The following is a 22,664-nucleotide window of genomic DNA, read 5'->3' as shown; positions in this document are numbered from 1 at the left end:
CCTTAACAGACTGTAGGGGCAAGTACTGTCAGCGAGCACCCTATGGAGGCCAGAACGGCACACGAGGGGGTGGGTGGCCAACACCACGCCCAACCGCCTTTGTCTCCCCAGTGGCGATGTTTTTACACAACGCACCAAGGTACTCATTTGAGGCTGAGTCAACCTAGGCGAGGCCTAGCACCGGTTCAGATAATCGTCACCTGTGTTGGCCGTGAGCGGGAATCGAACTCGGGTGGCCGGGTTGGTAGTGCAGCTGGCTGACCGCTTTACCACTTTGACCATCACCCACTTCCCCTCCCCCATGCGGGTTCTGTCCACTCACTTTGGCGCACTATTCATTGATGTTCCAACAACATCATCATCTTCACCACCACCATACGTTTAAATGTCAGTTATCAACATCATCATCATCATCACCACTATACCCTCACATACAACTACCTACATCATCATTAAACGCATACATTTACATCTCATCATCAACATTCATTTACATATTATCAGCATCATCATCACACATATCTTTACATTTCATCATAAATATAATTACTTTACAAATCACCATCGTCAACATCCATCACCATGCCTTCACGTATGCTCATAATTATAACCATTATATATTAACCAAGCTATCATCGCATTACCATTACCAATAGACTATCAATAAACCACAAATTAGATCAGAAGCACAGAAATCATCACGAAAGCACTACCAGCTGATCTGTGAAAGACCGGACACTTCACGCTACACAGTACACACATCACTTGCACGGAGCGGACACACAACGGCGAACCGCGTGGTAAGGCCCACTGAGCGACACGGCAGCTCTTTTTGAGACTCGACCCTGGCTACAAACGACAGCCCAACGCGGTGGCAGATAGCCTGGAAATGTATAGCAGACAAATACTCAAAACGCAAGTTTGTAAATGCGGAGGGAAACACCATGAGGATCCGGAGAAAAAAAATCTACGCGACCACGGGAGAGAGAGAGAGAGACACGCAAACTCCAAATACACAGCTGGCGTCAGGGTCGGGATTGGGATCGAACCCACGACCTCCTGCATACCAGGCGAGGGGGATAACATCTCGCCACAGCGGCACCCCAGATCCATCGCAACCGATGGAAAACATTAGTGGCGAATGATATTGGCATGACCATGGTCTTGCCCCCTCCCTCCCCCCCCCCTGTGATTGACAATGCGTGACGAGGCGTTAATGGGGCGGTGGATGGACACGTTGGTGTGCGTTCGACGCTCGTGCCAATTAACATTGAAGTAATCCGCGCAAGAGGGCGCGTTCAATTGTAGATAGATGGGTCGACACGGTGAGGCACAAGCACACGAGGGGCACACGGCTACACTGAAGGACGTGCAGATTGGTTTGCAAGACTGTTCGGCCGGGTCGAGGCGCATTTCACCTGGCCAGCGGCATGGGTCAGAGCGATCGCGCACTCATGCGATCACGGCCCGGGGATAGAAGACAACAACTTGTCATTGTGTGATAGAACTACTGACCCACCAGGGCATTTGCGAAAGATACCTCCCCTCCCCCAAATTGAATACTGCAAAACTAATTAACATGCTTTCGTACTTCATAATCATCCTTTATCAATCCACTACTGTTTCGATTTAAAGCTTTCGTGACTGCAGGGATTCATCTTCTTGGTTCTTTCGGTAAAGTCACGTAGAAGGGAAATAATAATAATCCACTACTGGTTGACATTCCGTGTTGTTCAATGGGGGGGATTGATCATACTCGAACCACGTGTGGGTTGGTGAAAGAGAATGGTAGAGGCCGACTAGGACCGCGCCAGACATCACTCGCCACTGATGTTAGCCGTGACCGGGAATCTAACTCCGTGGGCCGAACTCGAGAGGCCGATGTCAAAAACCAAAAGCGCACTGCGCAAATCACTGCGCCACCGCTCTTCTGCGGGGTACCTAGTGTCGGGATGGAACCCACGACCTCCTACGCTCCAAGCCTGGTGTGTTTCATTCAGACGCTGTCTTCCCGGCAGACCTGTTCTTCACCTGAGGACGGCTGCTTGCGTTGTGGCCGAAACGTCGTGAGAATTATTTTATTATGTTAAATTTTTATTATTTTATTATTTCCCTTCTACGTGACTTTACCGAAAGAACCAAGAAGACCTAGTACTCTGTTGGAAAGTTCTACTTCTCCAAGAGCTTCTTACAATGCGAGCTATTTCGTTTTTTGGTTGTTGAAAAAATGGATCTGTTGACTGAGTGAGTGTCGGTATGCATAAGGCACGAATAGAATTAGGCAGTTAACGCGGCGTGAGTGATGGTCGCATTGACTGGAGCGTTAAAACGCGTGAGCCGTTACATCATAAAAGTCGCTTTTATACTCGCGACACGGGGCGAGGATGTATCTGTGCAGCCAACGTCTTCAGAGGACGGAGCGGTGGCGCAACGGTTAGCGCAACTGCGCTGTGAACCCGGCGTCACCAGCGCAATGTTCCAGGCCGCGGCTAATTACAGCAGCTACTGATAAGCCGAACTCGCCAATTAAAACTCAATTCTGAGCTCTCTACGTTATGCGCGACGTGTTTAGCAACCATCAGGTTCGTGAAACGTGTGCAGGCTCCATGCGTATTCGAACGCAAATGACTGGCGAATGGAGCTCGAGAGTAAACACACAGGCGCCGTGAAGGAGCAGCCCTCCGATTGCTTTCTCATGCCGCTGTTGGCATATTTGGTCTATACTCTTAGTTTTTTCGGTAAAGTCACGTAGGTAAAAAAATGAAATAAAAATTAATAAAAAATAAAATAAATAAAAAGCACGACGTTTCGGAGGCAACACAAGTCTCCGTCATCAGGTGGGACCGTCACAGCCAGATTTGCTGCATCAAGTGAGGCCTCACTTGATACTATACTTTTATTTGTATTAATTTAAATTTCATTTTTTTACCTACGTGACTTTACCGAAAAAACTAAGGGTATGAATCCTTGCAGTCACGAAAGCTTCAAATCTAGAAATATTTGGCCTACTCTTCCACGCTGGCCGGAGGTTTTGTACGGTAGGAGTACCCCACACTTCACCATACGCAGTCTGGGTGGTCAGAGGCAGAGGCAGAGGTCGAAACGGCAATGTCTGGATTGCAAGCCCCCTGTTGATAACCATTTATACAAGCAGCTCTCTGCTGAAATAAAAAAAAACACCTACAACGCTTTCCAAATCAAGGCATAATCTATTCAAGAAAGCTGGCGGTGCTGTTTTTGTTTTGATTGGATAACATCTGGAAATGTTGTAGTTTAGGTAATTTGGAAATGATGACACGGACACGTGGGTGAATACAGGAGAGTGATATTCGGGGGTTTCTAGTATCCGGGGGGCGGAGTGGTGGCTGAGTGATAAACACAATCCAGTGTAAAGTTGGTCACCCGAGTTTGATTTAGATGATTTAGATTACTTTGCTGCTATACATTTCCACATGATAAGCCACTTTGTAGAGACCACTCGGCTCCAAAAAACGTAAGCTAAAAGCGGAGTGGGCTTAATTGGTAAAATAAAACCTTGCTTAGTTTTATATTTTGTATATTTTTGAGTGATTTGTTTACATCTCCTATATGTTGCACTCCAGGCGTGTTTTTGTACTGTTTGTTGTTCTGACCCGCCCCGACTGGACATCTGTTAAAAAGAGCTTTGTAGCTCATCGGATTCCGCCGGTATAAATAAAATTTCTGATTTCCCGTAATTGACTAACATTATAGGAGAGTGATGCCTCCCCTAGGTAGACTCAGCCTTAAAATAGTGCCTTCGTGGTGTAGTGTGTAACCATCGGCAATTGGGGAGATAAAGGCGGGCGTGGGTGGTTCTGACCACACTACCCCCTTTGTACGCAGTGCAGCAGGGAATCGAATTAAGGTGGCCAAGTTCAAAGCAAAAATGCGCTAACCACTACGCCACCGCTCCCTGATTATGGGATGTCGTGATGGTATTCGTCAAGAGCGAGGCAGCCGAAGTCTGGCGCGACCTTTTGTCGAGTCCGCGTTATTATAAAACTCCAAAAAACTAAAATAATCCACTCTTAATCATGAGCGCAATCCATGTTACGCTCACGACACGTGCTTGCGATAATCGATTGTTTTAGATTCCGTGCGTTCCTTAGAATTTAATTATTTGGTGGTGGTGCTGCTGCTACGTTGGCAGCACAATTAACAACTACAATAATGCAACACATTCGTCAATATTCTTAAAATAAAAAAGATATAAAAGGCTCCGTCTTTTGACAATGGCCATTTTTTATATAGAGTACATAAATGAAGGGCCCATTGCTATGGAGAAGGGTCGTTTCCCGAAACGTCGACTATTATGTTTGATTCTTTTAAGTGAGTGTTGTTGCGGGTCCCCCATGTCATTCGACCAAGGTGACTCCAGGAGCCGCGATACAGGGCCTACAATTCAGCGCAATGTTTAAACCCAAATGTAGACAACAATTATTGAATGGAATCACGGTCCCCAATCTCGACAATTGATCTAATCGCACGGTGGGTGGGGGGGTGCAGTATTGTACGGTATGGGAGTCCCTCCTGAAACACGTAATTCGACAATAAACATCAGTAACTTACCGCTGAGCTAACCTACAATAATTTCCGTTACATTTGTGTAACACGACCAACAGAACGAAGCTTGAGGTCAATATACTCGTGATGAGCGCGCGACGTCTGAAACGCGCTTTCCGTTCTCGTGCGAACGAGACGGACGCAGCTAATTTGTGGATTTCTGCTAGACGAATGCAATGCGCGTCGATGCGTCGGTGTGTGGCGGTGGTGGCGGCGGTGGTGGCTTTTCATCATTGCGCCTGCATTTGTTTCAAAGCAGAGCAAAGGCAAGTGAGCAAAAACCCCAAGGACCGCGTTTGAAACCTTCTGGGTCTCATCAGCACGTCTGGTCTTGTTCAACCAATGACTGACTATATTCTTAGGTTTTTTTCGGTAAAGTCACGTAGGTAAAAAAATTAAAATTAATAAAAGTAAAATAAAAATAAAATAAAAATCACGACGTTTTGGAGGCAACACAAGCTTCCGTCTTCAGGTGGAACCGTCACAGCCACGACTGCTGCATCATTACTTGATGAAGACGAAAGCTTGTGTTGCCTCCGAAACGTCGTGATTTTTATTTTATTTTTATTTTACTTTTATTAATTTTTATTTTGTTTTTTTACCTACTTGACTTTACCGAAAAAAACCTAAGAATATGAATCCTTGCAGTCACGAAAGCTTCAAATCTAGAATCAATGACTGACTGCCTGTTCACAAGACGCCGTTGGCAAGAGGCACCCCTCTTCGAAACGACGGACACCCGGGGGACGTCCTGGACATGATGCTCTCGAGTGGAGTACATTTCGGGAGACTCAAAACGCATCAACTTTTCGATGTGTATCTCTGCGCGACAACTTAACGCGCTCGTCGACGACGCCGCTCTTAAATGTAAAAGCAAAAAAAGATACGCAGTTCGCGACGTTTCGGGTAATGAGCCTCCTCCTTCTTCATACGCAGCAAGATTAAACATCTCTCTTTTTTTTAATCAGGGCATTGTTATTATATGATTATTCTTATTCTTAACGAATGACGTCTGAGTTCGTCGTCGTCGCTGTTATTGTTATCATCATCGACGCTCGTGTGCCTAGTGCCAACAACGCACACGCGACACGCAGCGGTTGTGTTTGTTAACATTTCCAAAGCGGCGTTGAGATGCAAATCTCACACGTCGCTTTGGTGGCGGTGGCGGCTGCTGCTGCTGCCCCGTGTAATTGATGAGGACTACGCCGCTCGGCCCGCTTGCATGTTGCCCGCACGCTTCATCGCCGCTCAATAAACGAGCCCTTGAATAGGAACGATCAACCGCACACCCCACCCACCCACCCCCCAAAAAAAAAAAATACAGCGGCCGCGATGCTCAATCAATCAACATAAACACTTGGGGGGGGAGGGGGAGGCCACGCAGAGAAGTTGGGGTAACGGTGGGGGGTTGCGTGTGTTCGAGACGATGAAATCCGACCGGCTGGTTGTTGGCGTGTTCCGCTGCGATGCCGGTGCGTGGTGCTGTGCAGCTTTACGAAAGTCGAACAGCGAGGATGGGGTAGCTCATGTGGCTACTGTGGCTACTGCGGCTACTGCGTCGGCAGCCCAGCGTAAACGCAACGTGTTGTACAATCACAAATAATAGGGGTATTAATAACAATAATAGGCATGACGCGTTCGTCAATAACACCGTGGTAATCTTCTTGATTCTTTCGGTAAAGTCACGTAGAAGGGAAATAATAAAAATAAAACATAATAAAATTATTTTAAAATTATTTTATTATGTTGTATCTTCTTGGTTCTTTCGGTAAAGTCACGTAGAAGGGAAATAATAAAATAATAAAAAGAAAACATAATAAAATTATTTTAAAATTATTTAATTATGTTTTTAATAATAAAAAGAAAACATAATACAATTATTTGAAAATTATTTTATTATGTTTTATTTTTATTATTTTATTATTTCCCTTCTACGTGACTTTACCGAAAGAACCAAGAAGATGAATCCCTGCAGTCACGAAAGCTTTAAATCGAAACGCCGTGGTCTTTAAAGGGAGAATATATAATAGGCGTTGGCCCTGCCCACGTGCTATGAGGAAGGGACATTGCCCGAAACGTCGCCTAGTACATGCATTGCCTTTCAAGGCCGCGGTATTATCGACGAATGTGTAAAGGTATTGCGAATTATGCGTGTGTGTGTGTATATATACATTTTTAGGTGGTGTCATTGATTGCGTTTCATTAAATACGTATGGGTGCACAGTGTATGCAGTATGTCAATTGTGTCTTGGATTATTATACGCGATGCATCAAAGAATTAAGGAATGCGTAGTTACATTGTTATAAATAATAATAGCTTCACTTTGTAGAGTGTCATTCATGTAATTGCATCCCACCACGCTGCACATCAATTAGCCAGTCCCTTAACACAGATGTTACCAAAACAACAAACCCAACTACTTAGCAAATCAATAACTTAAAGATGAATACGTGAATAACGAAAGAATGCACATAACAAGAAAATGATCATCACAGAAAAAAAATCAAATTAAATAAATCCGTTCGCCATACCCCAGTCAACGCGTTCATATGCCGACTGCTTTAGCGAGCAGGATCTAGAAAGGGATTCTCCACCATGGATCGCACGCATATGTACTTACTACTCTTCTACGAATGAGTTTATGGTGGAGTTTTAAGCGCGTATAGCGTAGTATAAAATATATACAGAGAACAAAAAGTTCAACACATTCGTGTGAAAAAAACACCGCGCCCGTAAAAGAAAGAAAATCGGCGACGTTTCAGACAATTGTCCTTCTTCATAGTACGGGACATAAAGAGAGAGAGGGCAAAGAGATCGAGTGGATAATAAGAAACTCGAGGAGACTGGACACGGTATGCACGGAGGCTGATGAGAATTCGATTTTAAACGGATTTTGGATGACGACGTTTTAAAATTGGCCGTACGAATAATCACCTAACTCATTACCGCGCTGAAATAAGTAAGGGTGCGGAGTTGATGCAGTATACAAGCGGTGTAGCGAATTACAAAGTCGTAAATAATTAAGAGTGCACGATATGTCGCGGAACGCAACGAGGTGAATGACAATAATTAAGTTCAGGGTGTAACACACGTTTTGCAGAGAATGTACATGATGCATAGATATCAATCTGAACGATGTCACGAATAGATTATGTACAGTATTGAAGTACCGCATCGAACGAGGACATTACCACGAACATACAGAATAGGCTGACGATTCAGACGATGGCTCTTCTTCAGAGCATAAACAAAGTGGGCAGTGACTGACAGTCGGAGATCACATTTGACATAATGGTGCACACACACAAAAATGTTCCACGCTGATTAGCCATATGAAGTTGTACACACACACATATATATATAAAATATACATCACTTAATAAGTGCCGCTTTGCTACGCAATCTGTTCATGTGGAGTTACTGGCCGTGCATCATCGTCAACGTTCCCACTCTGTTCGCAAGGCAGCAGTCAATCTCTGGCCAGCGTTCGTGATAGGACCGTGTTTGTGATGAAGGGTGCCAATCTCGCTTGTATAACCGATGTCGCAGCGCATTTAACATGCACTGTGTTGAATGTTGTTCCATTACGCATGTAGTGATGATGATGTGTCCAGTATACTGACGACGATGATGATGATGATGTTGTGAATACGTATGTGCACGCTGTGTACACAGTGACGCTTCTATAGCAGAAACACTCGTTTGCAGGCACGACTTTACATCTCACTCGATATTTTCTGGAAGGCTGCTAGGCTTGCTTGCAGTCGGCATTATCGACGTAAGGCACTAGCACTAGAGCGCAAGGTATTGCCGATCCATGGTGAGCGGCACGTGGTGACTCCCTCCACCTTCACCAACCATCACTGGCCGGTGTGGTGAAGTATGGTCAAGCCACCTCTTTTACGGGCGAATTCGTCCAGCAGTGTACGGCAGAGGTCGCAAACGGGTTTTGATTCCTTACCCGTACCTGGCCGCACCAGGGTCGCAAATGGGTACCCGTACGCTACCCGAAATGAGTGACAAACGGTTACTCACCAGTGACTCACGGCCTACCCGTACCCGGCCGCACCAGGGTCGCAAACGGGTACCCGTACCCGTACCCGGCCGGGTACGGGTAGCCGGGTATCGGGTAGGGTACGGGTATCGGGTACCCGGTTGCGATCTCTGGTGTACGGCATTGACAAATCGCAGGAGAATATTCTGTGATCTCGCTGCCCGTGGTCCAAAGGTCACAACTTGATTAAATACGAGGCTTGGTGTGTCTCAGGATAGCTTCCATGAGCGTTAATATTTCACGGCCCTGGCTCAGGGCACCAATGTGGACCGCGCGTTGATCCGTGTTTATTTTGATTCAGGTCTCCTTTGAATAGAGACATCTGGTCTCATTGGGCTCTTGCCTGGTCATAAATAAAGGCAGCTCAATCAATACGAGGAACATATATATGTAGATGTGCGTGCGTCTCGTTCATGACGAAGATGACTGAGATCTCAGTTGTTGTTGTTGTTGTCTCGTTCATGTGCAACCCTTTCGTGAACCTACTGCGAGGTGAGAGGGCTTCCTCATCTCACCTCCGTTGTGTGTCGTGTGGGGTATGTGATCATGTTGGTATATAGACCTACATTTAAAAAAACTAAAACTCAACACATTCGGCAATTGCACTGCGAAAGAAAAAATATACACAACAGGTGACGTTTCGGGCAATTGCCCTTCTTCAAAGCCCGTATCTGTTCTGAAGAAAGGGCCGTTGCCCGAAACGTCACCTATTATATACTTATTTTCGGGCCGTGTCCTATGTCGACGAACGTGTCGCGGTTTGAATTAAGTTTCTCAATTGTGCCTGTGCGCCACAAAGCGACTTGCGTGCGCACAGCTACGTTCGTCATTAACGCCGCAGTGCAATTGGGGGGCGGGGGGGGGACAGAAATTTTATTCCTCGAATTGTCCGACGTCTTCACCGCCGCGGAGGAGGGCGGAGAACGACGGATGACGCCCCCCCCCCGCCACCGCGCCGCGCTTTAACTTTACACGGCTGCGCGCTGGGATAAAAAAAAATGGGGGGCCCAGATTAAACAACCAAAGTTGTCCAATTAGCGGCTTTGGCATTACCACGTCCAACGTTTCCCATTAGCAGAGACAATGAACGAGTTGCCCGCCGCTCACGCAGGCACGCCGGGCATTACGCACGTGTCGGAATACACACGCGATTACGCGCCATTGTCTTGGGAGTCTACAAAGTCTGGAAGCCTCAGACTCGCAAACCAATGTACACCGGCGTCGTCGCCGCTCTCGAGAGCTTTTATTTAGTCACGTAACGAAACGTGCACACAGACGAGACCTAAGGCAACAGGATGTGCAAATAAAAAAAACATAATTTACATCCGTTTGTAAATTCGCTGCTGAATGAGTGGGGGGGGGGGGGGCTACACGTCGTGTCGGTCATACGAGTCGTTGTTTTTTTTCTTCTTCTAGATTTGAAGCTTTCGTGACTGCAAGGATTCATACTCTTAGGTTTTTTTCCGGTAAAGTCACGTAGGTAAAAAATAAAATAAAATTAAAAGTTAATAAAAGTAATGATGGAAATAAAATAATAAATCACGACGTTTCGGAGGCAACACAAGTCTCTGTCATCAGGTGGGACCGTCACAGCTAAAATTACTGCATCAAGGTTGTTTTTTACAGTGAGGGCCCCCCACTCCCCTACCCTGAATAACCCCCTAGGTGTTTAGACAAGGTCAGATATCACTCGCTACTGATGTTAGCCACGGTCCGGTGTCGAACTCAGGGCGGGGGGGGGGGGCTGATTCATAGCGCAGTACACGAACTCCACTGCGTCACACTCTCTCTACATTGGCTATTTCTTCTTGTTTTTTAGGAGGATTCTGCTAAATTGGGAATCTTCTTGGTTCAGCGTCAGACGATGTCTTCCCGACAGACCTGGTCTTCACCTGAGGACGGCTGCTTGCATTGTGGCCGAAACGTCGTGAGAATTATTTTATTATGTTTTATTTTTATTATTTTATTATTTCCCTTCTACGTAACTTTACCGAAAGAACCAAGAAGATTAATCCCTGCAGTCACGAAAGCTTTAAATCGAAATTTTAATTTGTAATGTTTGGCCAGTTCCACGACCGTTTGGCTTCGCGTTGAAACTTGTATTGTGACATTGAGCGCCACCGTGGCCAGATGTTAGCTACCTCGCCTGGTATACAGGAGTTTGGCGTTCGATCCTGACCCTCCTGACGCCTGGATATTTTAGAGTTTGCGTGTCTCTCCCCGTGGTCGCGTGGATTTCCTCCGGTGTTTAGAGTATTTGGCAGCTATGAATTGCGACACAAGCCACTTCGTTGAGCTATCATTTGTGGCCACGTCGTTGCCGAAAAAGGGCTATATATCTCAATAGGACTTGCTTGGTAAAATAAAAATAGTTTAGTTTAAATCGTAAAAATTCATCGGTACGTACGTAGGCGTGGAGCGGTGGTGCAACGGTTGGCACACTACGCCACGAGCCCGCTGGCCTCCGTGATACCTGAAAAGGTTCTGGGGTTTTCCCCAACGTTACCAACCCGCACTGACCAACGTAGCGAAGTGTCGTCAAACAACCGTCATCATGGACCTATAACGGCGTGGGGGAGAAAGTAATGAATTCAACAGCGGATGGACAAAAGCGCTGTAAATTATTAATGGTATTAATCGTAACGCTGAACTATTAGCGTGAGTCAAAGTAATGCCGAATTCATAACAGCGCACAATGCGTTGTGATGTCGCGTCGCGTCTGCAATGTGGCGACAACTCCACGTGGGTCCCACGCACGGCTTGTGGCTCCTTGCGTGGCTTTGTCGCAGATCACGGTCCGCACGGCGGGGCCTTGCGGACAGAATCCGCGACTTGTTGTTCTGTTTTTTTTTATAGGCACCACCTCTCCTCTTTCTCTCTCTTTCTCTCTCCACCACCACCCACCCTTTGGTTTTTTTTCCCCTCCCCTCTTCGCTAAAATAAAACTCTCTGCCCGAACGAATGTTCAAGGTCTGCGTTTATTGACTGCGGCAGAGCAAACACGATCCGCGCAGCAGCAGTAAAGCGGGGAAGATGTCGAGCAAAGTTCAGAGCATAAACTGAGTGGAACAAGCGAACAAAATAACCCTTTCTTTGCCCTACCAACTGCGCACGGTGGGTAGACTGACGCTACTATACGTGGGTTGAACGTCTGGAACGCGAGAGTTGCTGGAAGATTATGATGATAATCAGGTCTTAATTTCAGCTGATCTCGGGGAAATATTTCAAAATATGTCCACGCATTGACTTGCTTCGTGAACATATCTGCAGACTTTTTCCGGAGTTCAGCCCCCGCACATCTCCGATGATAATGATGTATAATGGTGGACCAAACAACTCAGCTTGATTTGAAGCTTTCGTGACTGCAGGAATCCATACTCTTTGGTTCTTTCGGTAAAGTCACGTAGGTAGAAAAACGAAAATATTATTTATTAAAAATTTCTATTTACGTGACTTTACCAAACAACTAATTTAAATACTTTTTTGCAATTACCGTTGTCTCCCCCCCCCCCCCACCACCTCATCCATTGTCTATACGCTTCTTGACCTAAACAAATGCCCCCCTCCCCGGCTTTGATAAGTTAGTCCAAGTGCGCACGTTTATGACTCGCCTCGCTAATGAATAAACCCAACACGGCAGCCCCCCCGGCCACCGCTGCCGTTACAGTTGCCCGCCATTTGCGCTGCGCTATCGACAATTGCAGTGTGCGTGTCTCGTCTGGTTGATCATTCATCCACCCGAATTAATGTTTTAGAATTCACCCTCGTGGCGGCGGCGGCGGCGGTCGCGTATTTATAAACATTTGCCAGCCACGTGCGCGGGCGCGTGCTGCTGTTGTGGATGATGGCGCCGCCGCTAATGACGACGACGATGCTGCTGCTGCTGCTGCTAACGATGGTTATTGAATGAGAGCAGTGGTCGATTGCCTACAAGTACCGTCGCTTTCGTTTCTGTGTTCACGTTAGCTTGCTTTTTGACGAAAGTCGGAGAGAGAAAATAATCCCCCCCCTTCCCCTTCCTTCGTACGTCAGGAACGTGGGCTTGCCGTTCGATTTCCTTCATTCATTCGTCCGTCTCTCCACAACCCATCAGCCGCACGGACTACGGGGACTGTAGACAGTCGGCAGCGTTGTTTCAAGACGAGTCAACTCTGGATCGGTTTCGACGTACTGAGGGTGCGTCATCAACAGAATCAGGCTCGCGTGAATCAAACGAAATGCCGGCGGTGAACTGGACATCTTACAGGCAAGGGACCCTCGCTTTACGATATTGACATTGAGACTCGGGGGTCTCAATGGGTTCGAGCTTGCGTGAAATGAAGTCTACGAAACGGGTCTACTCACACGTTGCCTTTGTCGCGTGCAGAAGATGCAGAGAGAGAGAGAAAAACGCGCCCGAGTAAGCAAGCAAGCTCCAGTCACATTAGTTAACTCTACCCACGTGTGTTCTCCACCCCATGGATGACTTATAGACCAACTTCGCAACCTCCCTTTACACGGTCGTGGGGGTGATTTGTCCGTACTTCGCCGTCACGCTGCTCAGCACTGATTCGTTGACGCGCTTAGAACCTGTTCAGGTGTCACTCGCCTCCCCTACGCTGCACCCCGAACCTCCGGTCAGCACGGTTGACCACGTGCGGTGCGAAATAAGTTCCACATACGTACATACATACTCGGCACTGACCAGCGTGGTGAAGTATGGTCAATTAATCCCCCACCACCTGCACGGCGTGGAGACCACCCCCCTCCTTGTACACGTGCATTTACAAACAAACATTGACAGAAACGGACTAAGAGCGAGCGAATTCTGAATGGTAAATCACAATTTTCGTGCCATGCCAACTGTACATTTGCGACACGTGGCCTCTACATTTTCCGAACGCACGAAATCGCTTGGTCGCAGTAAAACAAAAAACCCCATAAATTGCCGTGAAATCAATGATTCGACTCGTGAACGAGCCACGCGGGTTTAAGGCTTCGCGTACCGCACATTACACAACGAACACCGCGGACGAAAAACATAGCAGCGTGCCGAGTTGAGCGAAGGGTACTTTAAACAACCGCTCGGTCAATCTACTGCTAAATGAAGGCGCTGGCCCATGCCGAGTCGGTCTTGGCCGCTTTCCCAGATCGACGGTAACATCTTCACCAGGCTGTGGTTGTCCCACCTGATGACGAGTGCTTGTGTTGCGATCGAAACGTCGTGATCGATTATTTTTCTACCTTACGTGACTTTACCGAAAGAATCAAACAGTACAGGCTTTGGTTGTTTTATTTATGTTTTTTTTTACCAATGAGCGCTCAGCTTCGCTTCAACGGTTCACTCGCCGTGACTTGGAATCGTGCTCAGGTCGCCGGGTTCACAGCGCAGCAATAATACTGTCGGCTAACGCCAGTGCAGTATTACACCGTAAAACGTTGCCCGGCATGCACTACGGCCAGGCACGTAATGTGATTAGGATGATCCCATGGCGATGGTACGATTTCGTAGCTTTTCGCGGTTGTGCCGAAGCGCTTCAAACCCCAGACACGTGTTGTTTGGAATCATGCCCCCCACCCCCTAAACGTCGGACATTGTGTCGAATAACGACAACGTGCTATACAGAAACAATTATACTCGCGAACAGGATGCAACATTATACATCCTCGTGTGTTTTACAACGAATGCAGCCTTTTCAAAAGGCGGTGATGCCCAAGACAGATATCATGAGCACTATTTGGTGATGCTGCTGCGTTGGAAGTGGTTCCCAAGTACATAAACTGTATATATATATTTATATAACTCAACACATTCGTCAATAACGCTGGCCTTAAAAGGAAATGTATATAATAGGCGACGTTTCGGACAACAGCCCTTCTTCATAGCACCAAGAACGGCCATTGCCCGAATTGTAAATATTGATAATTATATATTTATAACTTTAAAGCTGTTAAACAGATATCACCATATCACGCAAAGGTAAACGGGCTTGTGACGGACAACTCGCCAGAAGCTGTCTGATGGCCGGCGAACGAGACCTGTCACGGAATGGCAGCCAGAGGAGGAGTGAGACGGACCATGAGAGACAGACGACTTCGCCATGTTCTCTCCGATTCATCCAGCGGTGGATTAGAACATTGGCCGAATCTCCGCGTCGCGTGCTACAACACGGCAGTTAAGTGAGTCAACTTCTCGGCGTGTAATGTTTATTCGAATAAACCGAGTTATTTGGAAAATATTCGTAGGTTTTTTCGGTAAAGTCACGTAGGTAAAAAAATAAAATTAATAAAAGTAAAATAAAATAAAAATCACAACGTTTCGGAGGCAACACAAGCTTCAGTCTTCAGGTGGAACCGTCACAGCACGATAGCTGTATCAAGTATATAGCTGTATCAAGTGACGGTTCCACCTGAAGACGGAAGCTTGTGTTGCCTCCGAAACGTCGTGATTTTTATTTTATTTTACTTTTATTAATTTGATTTTTTTACCTACGTGACTTTACCGAAAAAACCTACGAATATGAATCCTTGCAGTTACGAAAGCTTCAAATCTATAATTATTTCGAATACTTTGATTATTGTAATTGGGGGTGTCGCCCGACTCAAACCCATCGCAACTCGCCATCTCATTCTGCGTCATCGTGCGCAATCAGCACCAGAGCCTCATCACACTCGCACGGACTACATTATAAAGACAAGTTTTGCTGGCTGGCGCGACAAGCAGGCAGGCAGGACGTCACGCCAGAAGGGAGGAAGGAACGGACACCGGTCACATCTAGAGGACGTGCAGACTGCTAGTTGACATTAGTGATGGTGCTGCTGCGTTGGCAAATGGTGCACAAGCACAATTGACAGCAACTAAACACTCTGGTCAATACACACTGCGGCCTTAAAAGGAAAAATATATAATAGGCGACGTTTCGGCCAATGGCCCTCCCTCATAGCACATGCAACCTTCCTCAGCACTGCGAAAGGGCCATTGCCCGAAACGTCGCACATATGTTTCCTTTTAACGTCACCGTGTTGTTGACGATTTTGTTGAACCTGCGGACGCTGTTACTGGCTGTGTGCACGTGAGCACGTACAGCTCTGCCGGATGATGGCCTCTCCACGACCTGCAGTACATATCTATTACTTTACATGATCGTTTACAGCTCTCTGTCCATCTGCTGCTGGATGAAGGCCTCTCTACACATGCTGCGGCGGTCTTAGGGGTTGTTTGACCATACTTCCCCAAGCTGGATATTGCGGGTTGGTGGAGGAATGATAGATGGAACCGCAAGGCCGGTTCATATATCACTCGCCACTGACGTTAACCGTCGCCGGGGGAATCGAACTCGGGTTACCAGGTTCAAAGCGGTGCGCACTAACCAACCAATTGCGCTACGGATGGAACTGTGCGGTGGCTTTCTTAAGAACGAAAACAAATCAACGACTGAACTTTTCAAGGAAGAAAAACGCACGCGCACGCATGGGTGACGTGCCGCTCTCCCAACTAGCACGTCTGTAACTCGTACAGATGCCGAGGGCAAATACGCGTCTGGATATCTGCAAATAACGCAGTCATGTTTTTTTGTTATGTTTCTGCAAAGTGTATCATTCATCCTCTCCTCTTAAAAATAACATTCACACAACTGCGCACATACAGAAGTGTCGGTCGTGCCGGATCATCCTCACGAGACAGACGGGACTCGCGAGAATGACATTCACGCGCTCACGCCGTAGCTGGGAAAGCGTTAACAAGTCCAACGCTTTCCCCCCATCGTAGCTCAGAATATGTCACCCCACAAGACAAAGAACCCCCGTATAGCCTCAACAGACTGTAGGGGTAAGTGCTGTTAGCGAGCACCTATAAAGGCCGGCACAGCACACGAGGGGGTGGGTGGCCAACACCACGCCCGGCCGCCTTTGTGTCCCTATTGGCGATGTTTACACATCGCACCAGGTACTCATTTAAGGCTGAGTCGACCTAGGGGAGGTCCGGGACCGGTTCAGATAATTGTCATTGATGTTGGCCGTGAGCGAGAATCGAACTCGGGTTGCCAGGTTCGTAGCGCAGCGCGCTAACCACTACACTACCGCTCCCTCACACACACACATACACGCGCACGTTTCATCCGTGTTGGACCTATCCAGACGTTGGCGTTATCGTGACCCGCACGTTAACGCACAAAAAGCCGCTGCACAGCACCGAGAGAGACAGAGAGAGAGAGAGACACACACACACAATACAATTCACGTTTTCAAACCTTCATCGGCAGAGCGTACACAACAATCAGGCTCTCGAGCGCGCGGCGTGTTCCCCCAACTTGACGCGCAGAAGCTCCGAACGGGTCCCGCTGCGCGTGGCGCGCGGCCCTCTCTGCCTGCTCCGTATTCAGCGCTACGACACCCCCCCCCCCCCCCCGCTCAAGCATAAACATTTAGAAGTTAATCATCAGAGATCTAGAACCCTTGCCATCGCTCGCCTCGGGTTTATGTTTTGCCCAGATGAGAGCAATAATAACCTTTATTTGGATAATTAGTAACCAATACGCAGTGCAGTCTATTGCCGCAGCGAGAAAGAGAGAGCATCAACCAGAGTCATTGCTGCTGCTGCTGCTGCTGGGAATTTGCTTGGTATTGTGTCTTCATTATTGGACTAAAGCGTTGCATTCTAAGGTTTTTTTAATACTACGTTACAATGATAATAACAACAACGTAGCGATTGACAAACTCTGCGTCAATTCACCGCTGGATGGAAGCCTACGTACTGCGCGTCGTTCAACGGCAGTTGTTTGACCATACTTCACCACTCTGGTTCAGCGTAGAACCGGTTCATACCGGCGATCGAATCGCTAACCACTGCGCCACCGCTCCACATCATTACGTCACGTGTAGTATCACCTTTAATTTCAACGCGTCTTACGCTCTACCTTATTGTTACGCTATTTATAATTAACTCGCTTGTGTACATATTGTTACAAGTTTAAGCGCTGTTTATATTTGCTCACTCTCGTGTAAATATTTTCTATTGTTAAAAGTTTAAACAGGCATCATGTCTAATTTAAGAGGAAGGGGCGCGGGGGGATGTTGGGAATTGTACTCGGTAAAAAAAAACACATTCGTTAACAATTCCGTGGCCGTAAAAAAAGCAAATTACGCGACGTTTCGGGCAATAACCCTTATTCACAGCACATAGATAGGCGCTGTGAAAAATGGACATTTCCTAAAACGTCGCCTATTTTTGTTTAAATACATATTTTACAAGCGTAAAGCCGGAGTGATATGACATTGTCGAGATGGTAATCTGCGGCGTAGTAGTGATATTATTGTGAATAAAGACGCGAAATTTCGGTCATTCTCGCGGCTCCCGGCGCGCCGACATCGGCGTCTCGCCACCAATCAATTTACTCGGCATCGAGCGACCCGCGACGGCTTGTTTTGTGTGCGCAGCGTGCGACACTTTAAATAATGGGAATCCGGCAATGCCACTGTGTGCCCTGTTCGCTCAGCCACGTACGTGCCGCGGGCCCTTTTGAGCGGTACACGTCGTCCGCCGCCTCTGGTCAAACACCACGCGTGCATGTCGAGGTGTAGAGCCAAGAGTTTGGCCGCTCTTATACCCCCCAACGCCGACTAAATATAATAAGCACGAGAGCTATGGGCTATGTACGTGTACGGAGTGCACACGTGGCATCCCTGCAGTCCAGAGACGGGGCGAGTACCATGTTATACAAATCATTGCCGGAGAAAGTTGTGCGCAAATTAAGTTGCACGAGTGGCTATGTATATATATATGTGTGTACACAATATGAAACATATACACACACATGATTTACAGCTTTCGTGACTGCACGGATTCATATTCTTGGTTCTTTCGGTAAAGTCACGTAGAAGGAAAAAAACATATTATTACTTTATTATTTCCCTTCTGCGTGACTTTACCGATAAAACCAGGAAAATGTTTACACGTGTCCATAATAGAGGCTTTTGGGTAATATCGCGTAAACATAAATGCGTCGTTAAACCCGCCACAGCCAATTAGTAATGCCTGATGAGGCTAGTTCTAATTACCGGCGAAACGTCGTACTCGAATTGTAGATGTTGTGAGTTTGCTCTCCAACACACCGGTGTGCTGAACTAGACACGAAACGGGCATGTTGACGTGACGAACCTTACTAATTGGCTGTGTCAGGTGGTGGCAGGTTTCACGACACCTTCATATTTACGCGATCTCACCCAAACATCTCTATTATGGATAATGGTCTCGAAACCCTACGTGTTATGTACACACACACACGCAGATTGTTCGAATATATAGACACGATTTGGGCAGTTTAGGGACAAATAAAATATTCATGCGGACTTGATGCTGGACAAGCAGAAAGGCAGCTGTTTGAATGCTCAGGCGTCTCGCTAACACGGTTTTTGTCCGAGGAATATCTCGAGCAAATGTTCAAGCAGTCCATGCCAGACTTTGTATATCTGTCACTGAACATTTTTAATAATTTTACACTATTCCGGTAAATAGGCAAAGCGGCAATTGTAAAGTTTAACCAACTTCCTAAGATTTTCTACCTTTGCAAATTATAGATTTGTTTTTATAAAGTTAATTATTATTAGGCTGATTTATACAAGCGCTCAGAACCGATTCAGATATTACCCGCCACAAATGTTAGCCGAATCGAACTCGGATGGTCTTTAGCAGTGTGATAACCGTTATTAACAGCCTTATTTAAAATTCAAAATATAGCCCAGGTATTTTTTTTTTATCACAATTAAAGTGTTTTTGTTTGGTATTCAAGTAAAAAAAAACACGCGATCGGAAACATAGTTCCAAATTCGGCATACGCACGCACATATACAGACTACTCAATCTCAACGCGCATATATACAGCTTTAAGCAACACACTCTTCTCGTAAATTATTTGTGCAACACGTTGTGTGCTGCGTAACATCGCAAGCGCATTGCAGCGATGCATAGGTTTGCCGAGCTTTATGCGTGTTCGGTGTTTTCGCGATTTCGCGTATACACCGCGGGTAACCTATTTCTGCACAAACTTTGCGACATGCGGTTTAAATTCACTCAGACGGAGCCGTGCTGTCGGGCGTGGAACAGTATCTCGTACGGTTTTGCTTTGCACGCTTTTTTAGGAACGCATCTACTGCCGCGTAGAGCGAGGGAAACCTAAATACACTAATTTCCAAATAAAGAAACAATTCTCACCCGTGTCGCGTTAACAGACTGTTGGAACAATAATAACTCGCACGCCTACCCGTACGTTTTAAATATGGTTATAAATATAGAACGTATATCATATGCCCAACACGTCTATATATTTATAAATATGATTACATTCACGCAAAAGGGAATTATAAAATCGTAATGTAATGACACTATATTCAACACACACCGTATATTCACGAATCCACAATTATGCAGTCCATAACGAATAACAAAAGTGTAATATTATGAACAATCTACCGTAATCAAACCTCTGCATACGGGGGCAGCTATAGATATGTAACGCTGTTTTGGGCGAACGGAGACAGACTACCGCTTTGCCTACATCGATTAATCTTGAGATGCAACATTATGTACACACAGAACCCTCGCCGCGTCTTACACACAGAGTCCACGCCGCGTCTTACACACAGAACCCACGCCGCGTCTTACACACAGAGCCACACCGCGTCTTACACACAGAGTCCACGCCGCGTCTTACACACAGAACCCACGCCGCGTCGTACACACAGAGCACACACCGCGTCTTACACACAGAACCACACCGCGTCTTACACACAGAGCCCACACCGCGTCTTATACACATAACCCACACCGCGTCTTACACACAGAACCCACACCGCGTCTTACACACAGAACCACACCGCGTCTTACACACAGAGCCCACACCGCGTCTTATACACAGAACCACGCCGCGTCTTACACACAGAGCCCACACCGCGTCTTACACACAGAACCCACACCGCGTCTTACACACAGAACCACACCGCGCCTTACACACAGAACTCACACCGCGTCTTACACACAGAGCCACACCGCGTCTTACACACAGAGCCACACCGCGTCTTACACACAGAACCCACACCGCGTCTTACACACAGAGCCACACCGCGTCTTACACACAGAGCCCACACCGCGTCTTACACACAGAACTCACACCGCGTCTTACACACAGAACTCACACCGCGTCTTACACACAGAGCCACACCGCGTCTTACACACAGAGCCCACACCGCGTCTTACACACAGAGCCCACACCGCGTCTTACCGTAAGAGTCGATCCACTTCCCCTCGCTGCTCAGCCGCTTCTTCGGGACTCAAGCTCTCCAGCTCCTTCAAGATTGGAGGCGGCTCCATGTCGTCTCCATCCTCCGACGTTTCGTCGCCCGACAGGTGATTCCGCCGCGCGACCTGGTGCTGCTGCTGCTGATGATGATGCTGATGCTGCTGATGATGCTGTTGGTGGTGCTGCCCGTTGCTGAGGTTAATGTACTCCGCCGGGCCGTCGCCGCCGCCCATTGAGAGGTGGTGATGGCTTTGATGGTCGTGGTTGCTACCACCACCACCACCACCGCCGTCGCCGTGCTGCAGAACCCTCGTGGCGTTGTTTGGAGCCGGGGGGAGGTCTTGCTGGCCGTGCCCACCGCCACCGACGTGAAGGTCGTCGTAGGCGCCCAGCGCTGGCTCGAGTTCGGTGAGCGCCTCCATCAGAGCCGTCTTGCTCACCCCGGAGCACAGCAGATCGTTGAGCAATCCCCTCTGGATGTCCGTCAACTTGGAAACCATTGTCGCGTTCTCGTGCGTGCGATCTCCCCTTTGCGCGCGGTGCGCGCGCGACCACCTGTACGCGTTCACCACCACGACCACCACCACCACCGCCCCCTCCCGCTGCTGCTCGATGTAACGCTGCTGTCTCTCGTACGTGCTACGGTCTAAGCACAGGCTCCTCGACCCCTCTAAGCAAAGCGCTTGTCGCACGGCCACGCACCTCGCCGCCGCTGTAAAAATTCACTTCGCCTCGTCCATAAGGGTCGAGATGTCCCACTGGCAGCGGCCAACAGCGGAGCGAGACGACGAGACGACGGCGATGATGGTTGTGGATGAGACGCGATGTCCACCTCGGCCACAGGTTGACACACCTCCCCCCCCCTCCTCCCCCTCCGACTCGAGAAGAAGATAGACGGGGAAACGAAGAGTTCACTCAAATCTCGCCGCTCAGCCCTTCCATGTCGCCGCCCCCCTCCCGTGCTTGCGAGCCCGGCACGGCAGCTTCACCGACGACTGCACGCCGCGTGTGTGTGCGCGAGTCTCCCTCGTTGCCCCCTGCCAGCGCCTGTTTACATTTGAAACGAGTAAATTTGCCCTCCCTCTCTCTCTCTCTCGTTCGCTCTCTTCTCCTCCCCCCTTCACACAACCCCCAACTCAGGCTCACTGATAGTGCAGCGCCCCCCCCCCCTCTCTCTCCCTCTTCCCTTTTATTTATTCGCTACACACCCGACCCCCCTCCGAAACCTGCGGACTTTGAACGCCACAACCGCCCCGCCCGCATTGGCAATTGACGCGCGGAGAGGCCGACGCAGAGAGAGAGAGAGGACGCGAGATGAGATGGGGCGAGAGGGGCTCTCGTGGCTCGGCGCGACAACTCGGGGCCTTTATATTAACCCGGCAGACACCTTGATCTAGTAGCGGCCAATAGCTGTGGCGTCTCGGATCTTGGTGCGCGCGCGCGTGCGCGTGCGTGTGTGTGTGTATTTGTCTGTCTGTGTTTGATGTACAGACAGGGGGGCGTGCGTTCGTTGAGCCGGGTACGAAGAAGACCCGACTCTTGAGTGTTGTGGGAGCTGGCCCCCCCGAGTAAAGTCTGGGATGGATGGCAGGGTATGTGCGTGCGCGTGTGTGCGTATGTTGAACTTATTTCACATCGTACGTAGGCAAGCGTGCTAATCGGAGGTTGCGGAGGGAAGAACAATGTGTGGGTTGTGTGTATTGGCTGCTGGTATTAGACGCGTGTGTGTATATATATATGTGTGTGTATTGCG

The 22,664-nt window shown here is 47.9% G+C and overlaps 1 protein-coding gene across 4 annotated transcripts in view; it reads right to left on the bottom strand.

Moving 5' to 3' along the window:
* LOC133348517 (hepatocyte nuclear factor 1-beta-like) overlaps positions 1 to 22,018 on the bottom strand; it is a 51,070-nt gene extending 29,052 nt beyond the window's left edge. For all 4 annotated transcript variants that reach the window (XM_061561368.1, XM_061561370.1, XM_061561369.1 and 1 more), the window contains exon 1: positions 20,894 to 22,018. In XM_061561368.1, the coding sequence (XP_061417352.1) occupies positions 20,894 to 21,411 (518 nt within the window). In that variant the 5' untranslated portion in view covers positions 21,412 to 22,018. The remainder of the gene's footprint in view (positions 1 to 20,893) is intronic.
* Between the last annotated feature and the right edge of the window lie 646 nt (positions 22,019 to 22,664).

The sequence above is a fragment of the Lethenteron reissneri genome, chromosome 27 (genome assembly GCF_015708825.2).
Source record: "Lethenteron reissneri isolate LAM-NWPU_2019-01 chromosome 27, ASM1570882v1, whole genome shotgun sequence".
NCBI lineage: Eukaryota > Metazoa > Chordata > Hyperoartia > Petromyzontiformes > Petromyzontidae > Lethenteron > Lethenteron reissneri.
This window is presented reverse-complemented; position numbering and strand designations above follow the sequence as displayed.